At 36.1% G+C, this 9,522-nt stretch overlaps 1 protein-coding gene across 1 annotated transcript; it reads right to left on the minus strand.

The window, feature by feature from the left end:
• Positions 1 to 633: 633 nt before the first annotated feature.
• On the minus strand, positions 634 to 4,994 carry DMRTA1 (DMRT like family A1). The gene is made up of 2 exons (XM_047769529.1): positions 4,040 to 4,994; positions 634 to 1,762 (listed from the first exon to the last, which is right to left on the minus strand). The coding sequence occupies exons 1-2, from the start codon at positions 4,683 to 4,685 to the stop codon at positions 915 to 917; spliced, it is 1,494 nt and encodes a 497-aa protein (XP_047625485.1). The 5' UTR covers positions 4,686 to 4,994; the 3' UTR covers positions 634 to 914.
• Between the last annotated feature and the right edge of the window lie 4,528 nt (positions 4,995 to 9,522).

The following is a 9,522-nucleotide window of genomic DNA, read 5'->3' on the forward strand; positions in this document are numbered from 1 at the left end:
CCTGCCACAAAAATATGGAAAGGGATATTTCCCCAGATAAAGATTAAATCCTCATTTACAATATATATTCACTTCATAATATGAAAATTCAATGTCACATGACTGAAAATAACCATTTCAAAAAATAGTTAGCTTTTACTGTTAGGAACCCATTTGTTTCTAATTCCTATACTCATCAGAACTTAGGTGCAATTAGTGATAGTGGCCAGGAGATGGTGCATTCTCATTTCCTAAGATTTACTTCACAGGCCTTTGTTTAATTCACAATGTTGACTTTAAAGAGAAATATTTTATTAACGACACATCATAAATGGCAGGTATGAATGAAAAGGCATTCAGAAAAAAATTAGTAACTAAATTTCTCAAAAGTTTTACTCACTACTAATCACTATTATGTGAATAAAATACTCTAAAAATACTTGGAATAAGTTTTTTTCTCTCCTGTGTACAAGAAACAGAAGGAGGAAAAAAGTTTAAAATAATAATTATTTAGAACTACCTCAATTTTTCAATTCCTCCTTTTGGTTCATTTCATATAATGCTGGATTGCTTTATAATGTATTTTATAATTATAAACTCCATGTCTTCAATGAAATAAAAACAAGTATAGGTTTCAAATAGAAATTTCACAACTGTTATTTTAGGGACAAAATTCATTGAAATAAAAATATTTCCTGAAATGGTGTTATTCAAGGCACATATAATGTTTAAATGTTTTCTTCAGTTAAATGCTAAAGAAAAGTCTTTAGATCTCAAGTCCATTATATTGCTTGTGAAAAAAAGATAGCAATTTTAAGGCCTGGTAATCCACTCCCATACACAGTGAACACATTAATAGATGTGGGTGTGTACGGGTATGAGGTTTGTAGTACATACTCCTAGAAATACTCCAGAAAGGTAGATAGGCAGATGCATTACAGATTGTCCTGATTCAGCCTGGAATACAGTCTGTCACTAGTTACTGAATCTTTGCTGGGAAGGTAAGAAGAATCCCTAATCATACCTGGAAAAGCATAATCTAAAGCTGGCCGAAAAGGTAATGTTGGTACAAACCCAGGAGTTAGGTATGGTGACATGAAACTAGACAGCCCTCTTCCTGGAGAGGAATATGCCAACCGTAAAGGACTTATACCTAGTCTGGGATTTAAGCTATAGAGACTTGAATCACCCCCATAAGAAGCAGAAGTAGTGTGAAGGGGAGAGAAAGCTGATTTATTTCCTAGAGTTCCAAAACCAATTCCAGCTAAACTAAAATTTGAAGCTCTTGGAAAAGCTGTATTTTCCAATTCTCCTGAGTTTGCTAGGTCTCTAGTGTCTGTTTGGTGTTCCTTCCCATTTAGAACTTGTTCAATAGCTTGGACCACATCCCCTTTGCAGAACTGTAGAATGCTTTCCAGCCGGCTGCATCTGTAACTTGGGAAAATCTTGATAAGGATATCAAGAGGGTCTCTTGGTCTAGAGGACATAGGGGGAAGGCTGGCTCTGGCAGCAGTGAAGTCTTTGGCCCATTCACTTTCATTTCCTGATTCCAAATCAGAGGATGACGGGGATCTGGGACTCTCTTCACCTCCTGACTGCTCCCCAGGATGAGGAGACTGAATGCCATCATCCTTGTTCAAGTTTTCTGAAACAGATGACCTGATGTTTTGTTTTCCAATGACATCATTAGATTTAGGAGATGATCCCAAGGTAGAGTGATGGGATTTGCACACTGGTTCTTCTTGCCTACTCTGGCATGAGTCACATTTATTCTCTTTTTGTCCTGGGGAAGAGAGAAAAAAGGAATGAAACAAAGGGAAAACTTCTGGGAACACAGTACTGCCCACTCAAAATGAATGCTAGACAAAGTAACCCATTTACTCATAGTATATTAGTAATACTTATTATCCCAAAGTAAGTGATCTTAAATGAATGAGAATTTTAAAATTTCACTTGAAAATGCAGGTGTTAGAATAGTGAGAAAATACTATTTATTTTGTCATTTCAGGATTACAAAATTATACAATATACAAAAGCTGCAGTTATTTAAGAATCAGAGATGAAAGTCTATTGTTACACCTAACTGTTAACACCAATATTTCACACTATTTACCTCATTTGGTAATTCAAGATTTTCCTAAATGTTACCCAAGCTGTGTTGTTATCTGCATGAGCATGAGGGGTTTTTTCCCCACAATGACACTATGCAAAAACAACTAAATAAAGCAACTGTTTAGAAAAGAAATCAGAAGGAATATGAAAATGAATATTCCATTTAAACACGAATGCTAAATTTCAACAACTGGTGTTTTAATGCTCGCATTTCAGATTCCAATTAAGTTACCTGAATAATGTGAAAAAATAACAAAACTGTTAATTTTCTTTCCAAACAAATGCAATAATAACTGCTATACCAACTCAAAGCTAACTAGAGCTTGTATATTTCATTTTATGTGAGAGACAATGTAAAGCTGGTGTTTTTTCATAATCCTCTGTGAAATATAGACTTTCTTTTTAAATATCTAGGAAATATCAATAAAAGAATTTATAATCAAATTGTCTCTAAAAGAAAATTATTAACTATATTATTTTCATTAGTGCAATCTGTATATATCTTCAACGTGTCTTGTAAAAATATTAAGTCATTTGCTTAAAATCACAACTCCTTTCCAATATTTAGGAAATTTTTTCAAAAATATTTTTATACAAAAATCTGATTTTCTACTCAAGCATGTTGAACATATGACTATTAATAAAACATGAATGTCTTTAAAACCCTTTTGCAAGGCTAACGTCAGGAAAATAATAAATTTTTTTATTTTGGTTTATATTTCCTCCTATAGATATATTTTATTTCTATTTCCATTAGAAAGAGTAAACTGTCAATAGGGTACTCAGAATATTACTGTCAAGCTTTCTTTTTGCACAAAGTTTATGAATGTAACAAAACAAATATTGCCTAAAGTGGTGATTTATAAACACAATTTTTAATACTCCTAATGTTTTCTAAAGGATCTGCCAAAAATTCTGAAGAAGTACATACAGTTTATTTTAAAATTAAATTGTTACAATACAACACTTTGAGGGTTAAAAGGCTGTCATTATATCAAATATATGACAAAAGAAAAGGTATTGCTGCTGCAAATCACAGACTCTCTAGTATTTTCATACTTAAATAAAAGATTAAAATTTATCTAACGAAGTGGAGATAGATTGGCCTTGGTCTCCCATTCCATTTTATTTATAAATATGATTGACATAATATGACCTCCTGAACATGTAAGGTATCAAAATTCCTTTTCCACAGTAACTCATACATAAAATAATTTTTGTTATTACATTGTACTTACGGAATGCAATATAATGTAATGAAATATTGATTGCATAAGACTACCTAGAAAATAAGTTGCCTTTAAAATACTGTGGTAACATTAAAAATTCAGGGACGTTTTCTAAGTAATAACTTACTATATTATTAAATAATTTCCTAGGATACAACATGTCTAGGATTTACACCAAGAATACCAAAATGACATTTTCAGTGCTAAATTTTTTAAGGGAAGGGAGTAAAAAATAGACTTTGGTAGATTTCAGTCTCTTGCCCATTTCTAGTTGGTTTGTCTCAAAGTTTTCCACGCAAAATCAGATTAACTCTGGTTTTACAGCTGAGATTACAGAGAGAGCTCAAAACGCAGCTTCTCTCACTAAGCTTTTCACTCAATGCTAGCTCGAAGTTCTACTCTCATAGAGAAAGTTATAGCAACTTGCACTGTATTCCCAGAATGAGTTGCTCAACTGATCATGCAGTCTTCATTTTTTTTTTCTTTACTTTATCCTATCACTTAAGGAAACAGAAAGCCCTTCTGGGGTGAATGCTGTAGGTCTCTAACACCCTCACTAACTTTCATATTGCAGATGCAGTTTCCCAGAATTTAAATAAGTGCTTCTTTTAAACAACGTTTTTTGCCGGCCTCCAGGGCATGGCTGCTTATTTCAAACACTTTTTCCCTCCAAAACAACCATTTTTCTTTTTCAAAGAGCAAACGTAAGACCTACTCACCTTGTTTTCCTTCTGTATAATCCTGCTGAAAAATCTCGCAAGCAGGGGTCGCCAGACCACTAGCCTGTCTCAAGGCACTCAGTCCCAGGGCAGTCACCACCGCAGAGCTGCTCGCAGTTTGGAGATTCTCCGTTCTCCTGCTGCCTCCAGATGTCCGACCCCCGGGCCCCGAAGGTCCAGAGTACAGAAGCCTTTGGAGTCCCCGGGCCTCACTCTCCTCCTGGGCCTGCTGCCTGCGCAGCGCCACCTGTGCAGCCATGACTCGCTGGCGCTCAGCGATCAGGGTGCACTTAGCACACGCGCAGTCCCGCCAGCGGCAGAAACGCTTGTGCCCCTTGAGGGCCGACACGACACCGTGGTTGCGACAACGCGCACACTTGGGTGTGCGTGGGTAGCTGCAGGCCACGGCGCCCACCCCCCTTTCCAGTCCAGCAGCTTGTGGGCAGCCTCCACTTCCCGAGGTGGCGGCTGTTGCTGCCCGCAGAAAGAGGCTGGGTGGCCGCAAGAAAGTTGGAGGAAGGGGTATCCCCGGGGGAACTGGTAACGTCGGAGACTGTGGATGAGGTGCCGCTGCCACCAGCCCCGGGGCCAGGCTGGGTCGGCCGCTGCTGCTGAGGTCTCTGCTGCCACACTGTGACTGCTCCATTTCTAAGAAAAGTCTGGCGAGGGGTCGCAACAGAAGAGTGCGTATCCACAGCTAACTCTGCCGGAATGTGGGGCCAGAGAGAACGGGCCTTGGTCCCGCTTCCTCCCACCTACACACCAAGAGACTACGACACAATGCCCGCGATGAGTTTCGGACAACCGCTTCCAGAGCTAGAGACTTTTAGAGGCGCAGATATCCACTGAGGCTCTTAGAGTCCAGGGGCACTAAGTTAATGCCCCTATATTCCGAGGGCCTTCGGAGCAGGTGAAAGCGAGACTGCAGAGACTCCCCCGACAACCGGATCTACTGGCCCGGGGCTGAAGCCTGGGGGAGGGCGGGCCAGGGGCGGAGAGTGAGGACCAGACCATCTGGAAGGAGGGGCAGTGGGAGTTACAATAAACTGTCCGGATGGGCTGTAAATACACACACACACACAAAATGTTCTTTTCTCCCACTGGCGCGCGCGCACACACACACACACACACACACACACACGAAAAATGCCCTTTTCTCCCACTGGCTTCCCCATGAATTCCTCAATTATATTTTTGGTAAGATAATCTTCACTCCCTTCCCCAAGTCTCTTACTGACCTTCTTAAACTAAGAAACATTTGAAATCCCCCTTTCCTGATTCCTTGCTTCTCCTAGGAAAGTAGGAAGATTTGGAGTTCTTTTCTTTCCTTTACCCACATGAAGTCTTTAGGATGGTGCACATTAGTGAGAAAGCATAGTTTAACTACCTAAAAATGTTACCCACCTGAAATCTGCCTTATTTTAAATGGGTATTAGGGCTGTGTCAAAACAGTGGATAAATAATTATGGGAACTGATTCACGTTCAGAATCTTCTTACTCGACCTGTTTATTACAGAAGCAAATTTGGATTCTATATATCACCATAGTTTGAAACATTATTGCCCAAAAAAGGCTTTATGAATTTATCTGGAATTGTTTGTAGGTAGCAATTTATTAAAAACTGTTTCAAAAATACTTCATGTTTGTATTGTAAAGTATTGGGGAGGGCTGTCTAGACCATTCTTAAAACATACTACATTAAATGTACTCCTGAAATATACATTCCTTTAATTGTAGGAAAAGATTATACTCTTAAAAGACCATTTGAGGCAGAAAATGCCCGAGTGTTTGTTCTTAATGGAAAGGAGAGTCAGGCCTCTATCAGTTTTTCGAGATAATATTCAACTGTCTCGACAGGCCTGATCCAACATTCTAGTTCTAGGATGGCAAGCAATGATGACATTTTTACCATTCTGCCTACTGATGTCCAAGACAGACACTGCTAATCAATCTGGGCTTTTTCCTGCCTGCTCACTTCACATCATCACATCCTTCCATACTGATATTGTGACATTCTATAATAGATGTTTCTCATCCTTCCTAAGCATTGGAACTACCTAGAGAACTTTTAAAAGTTAAATACTTCAAACCAAGTATTCAGATTCTTTCGGCTCTGAGTTCTTTTAAACTCTCAAGATGAAGATTACATATATCCAAGGTTTAGTACTGCCACTCTAGGAATTCCTTACCTCTGCAGATTCTCTAGTACCCAAACTTTCTCACATCAATATATCTTTGCTCAAGACATTCTTACCTAAAATCTAGTTATTCTCTAACTGTGGAACTCATATCCAATGTATAATAAATTAGTTTTCAGCACTATATTGATCATTAGAATACAGTTAATTACCTAGTGAGAAAACAAATTCTTTTTCTTTTATTTTTAAAGACGTAGTTACATAAAGGAGAATTCTCAGCTTGGGCAAGTATGACATTATAATTTGTTAAGACTTAATAATTATTCTTTAAAAAAAATAAAGCCCCAGCAAGTAATAGTGTTTACATGGAATTTAACACTATTTTTCTGTTTTTATTTGATTTTCAAAGTGACCTTGCAATTATGGCAACTGATATTGGCTTTCATCCAAAAAAGTGAAAATAATTCTTTATTATAATTAAATTATACCCTGATTTACAATGTTGTACCAACTTCTGCTGTACAGCAAAGTGACTCAGCTGTGTGTGTGTGTATATTGTGTACACACACACGTATATATTCACATATACATATACATACACACACACACACACATTCCCGTTCTTATATTATCTTTCATCATGGTCTGTCCCAAGAGACTAGATTATAGTTCCCTGTCCTCTAGAGTATGACCTCACTGCTTATCCATTCTAAGTGTAACAGTAAAATAATTATTAAAGTAACTATTTATCTAAAATGTGTGTCTATGGAAATTAAAAATGATAAAATATGTGAAAGACTGAAAACAAACTTTGCTGATAAAAATTTTAAATGAGAAAAATAAACTGAGCGATATAACATTTCCATGTGTGAGAAGACTCAACACTGTTAAGAAGACAGTTCTTCTATATTGATTTATAGATCTATCCAACCTCAATCAAAATTACAGCCAATTTTGTTTGGTATTGTCAAATCCTCTGTAAAATTCATCTGAAAATTCAAAGAAAGAACCTGGAATAACCAAAACATCTTTAAAAAATGATAAAGTTTCTGAGCTAAAAATATTTTAGGAATTATTATGAAGTTATAATAATCAAACTGTACATTATTGGTAAAAAGATAGAAAAATCAACCAATGTGACAGAATAAACAGTTTAGATATAGATTGACCCATAAAGAGACAACAAATTCTAGACAAAGGGGCAGAGACAATTCAGTGGAGAAAGGATATTTTTTTCCCAAGAAATTTTGCTGGAACAATTGAAAATATGTATGAAAAAAAAACTTTGACCCATATTTCATGCAACTTACAAAAACTGACTCAAAATGGATCACAGACCTAAATAGAAGTCATAAAATCATGCAGCACCAGAAAACACCTTGCGACTGTGAGTTATGCAAAGACTTCTTAGTACAAAGTATGATCCATAAAAAGAGCAAGTTGATAAATTGTACTTCATCAAAATTAAATACTTCTCTTCTTCAAAAGACACTATCAAGAGTCTGAAAAAAAAACAGTTGTAATGTGTATATCTGACAAAAGATGTATCACAATATATAAAGAAATTTCAAAATTCATTAAGAACAAAATAAATATTTTAAATGATTTGATCAAACTAACATGTCACCAGGGAAGATACACAGATGACAAGCAGGCACAACAGAAAATGCTAAACATCATTAATCACCAGGAAAATCAAACTTACCATGAAATACCACTATACATTTATTAAAATGGCTAAAATTTGAAAGATTGACCATATCAAGTATCTGCAAGAATGTGGAGTAGCTAAGACTTTCAAACACTGCTGGAATGTAAAAACAGTATAATCACTATGCAAAGCAACTGAGAATTTCTTTAAAAACTATACATGCGCCTGTCATATATTCCAGACATTCCCTTCTACTCCTACCTATCAACCAATGGGAAATTAAGCAAATGTCCACCAAAGACACAAAATCTCATAGTAGCTTTATTCATATATCAGCTGGAAAAACCCTAATGTCCATCAACAGTTGGTTAATCATCTATAATAGACTAATACTTGTCAACAAACAAAAGTACACTGATATATGCTATGACATGAATGAATCTAAAAATAATTACTCTGAGAGAAACAAGACAAAAATGAGTACATTCTATATGCTGTAATTTATATAAGATCCTAGAAATCTATGGTGACAGTAAGGACATCAGCAGTTCCTAGGAACAGGCTGTAGAGGGACAGTGAAAAATGGTCAAGAGGAATTACAAAGGATCAAAGAAAATATGTTGGAGATGATGAATATGTTAGTTATTTTCCTGTGGTAATGATTTTACTTGTGTATACATATGTCAAACCCTACCAATTGTTATATTAAATATGTGCAGTACAGTTTATTATATACCAATTACACTTTCATAAGGCTGTTATTAAAAATAAACACTCCTTGTTACCTCTGGAAGAAGGAGGCATAGAATAACAGGAAAGCATTCTAAGCAAAGATAATCCTTACCTTAGTACCCAAAGCTGGAGCAATGATTTTTAAAACTTTTATTTCTTCTCAAATACACTGGGAAGCCAGAATCTCTTCTCTATTCATAATAGCACTATGTGCTCCCTCTTTTTCTCAAATTACGTATACTTTTCCCCCTTTTTAAAAACTCTACCCAACAGCAACTGAATACTGTGACTATTATAAATCACTGAGATGTTAATAGCTACAATTTAGCAGTGGCAACAGTTTCATCAAATTAAAAGGTGATGAGAAAGTAGAAACGTGTTTTTTAATTAAACTATATAATAGAATTACAAACATCATTTACAAATTTGTTCTAAACAAAGTAAAAGATACTAGTCTGATAAATGGGAAAGCTAGAGGCATATCAGAAGGAAGGAAGGGAAGCTAATAAGTAGAATTTCTCCCAAGCTCAAAAACATCTACCCATCTCCTTTTTAAATTATTATTCATTTTTATTCCAATTCCTGTTCACTCTAAACTCTTATAGTCAACTGCCGTTTTTTGTTTGGTTCACAATACCAACCACTCAGCACAGAGAAGTGAATCAGCAACATGAATACAGACTTGGTTCTGGTAGTAATTAAGCTATAAAAGCTAAGCAAGACACCTGACCTCTCAGCTTCACTATTTTTACTGGGCAACTGAAAAAAAGTAAGTAATACACAAAGATAATTCCAAGTCTGTGGTTCATTTCATTTAACAAGTCTAGTCTGAAGTTATTTTTCAGTAATGTTCGTGATCTTTAACGAACCTCATTACTATCCCTGCTAAGACCTCCATCAAAGCATCTTTCCTCCTGGTAGAATATCCTACACTAATCTTTGGAAAAGGAAAGTTAGAGAGT

This window comes from Phacochoerus africanus, chromosome 2 (assembly GCF_016906955.1).
Source record: "Phacochoerus africanus isolate WHEZ1 chromosome 2, ROS_Pafr_v1, whole genome shotgun sequence".
Classification (NCBI taxonomy): domain Eukaryota; kingdom Metazoa; phylum Chordata; class Mammalia; order Artiodactyla; family Suidae; genus Phacochoerus; species Phacochoerus africanus.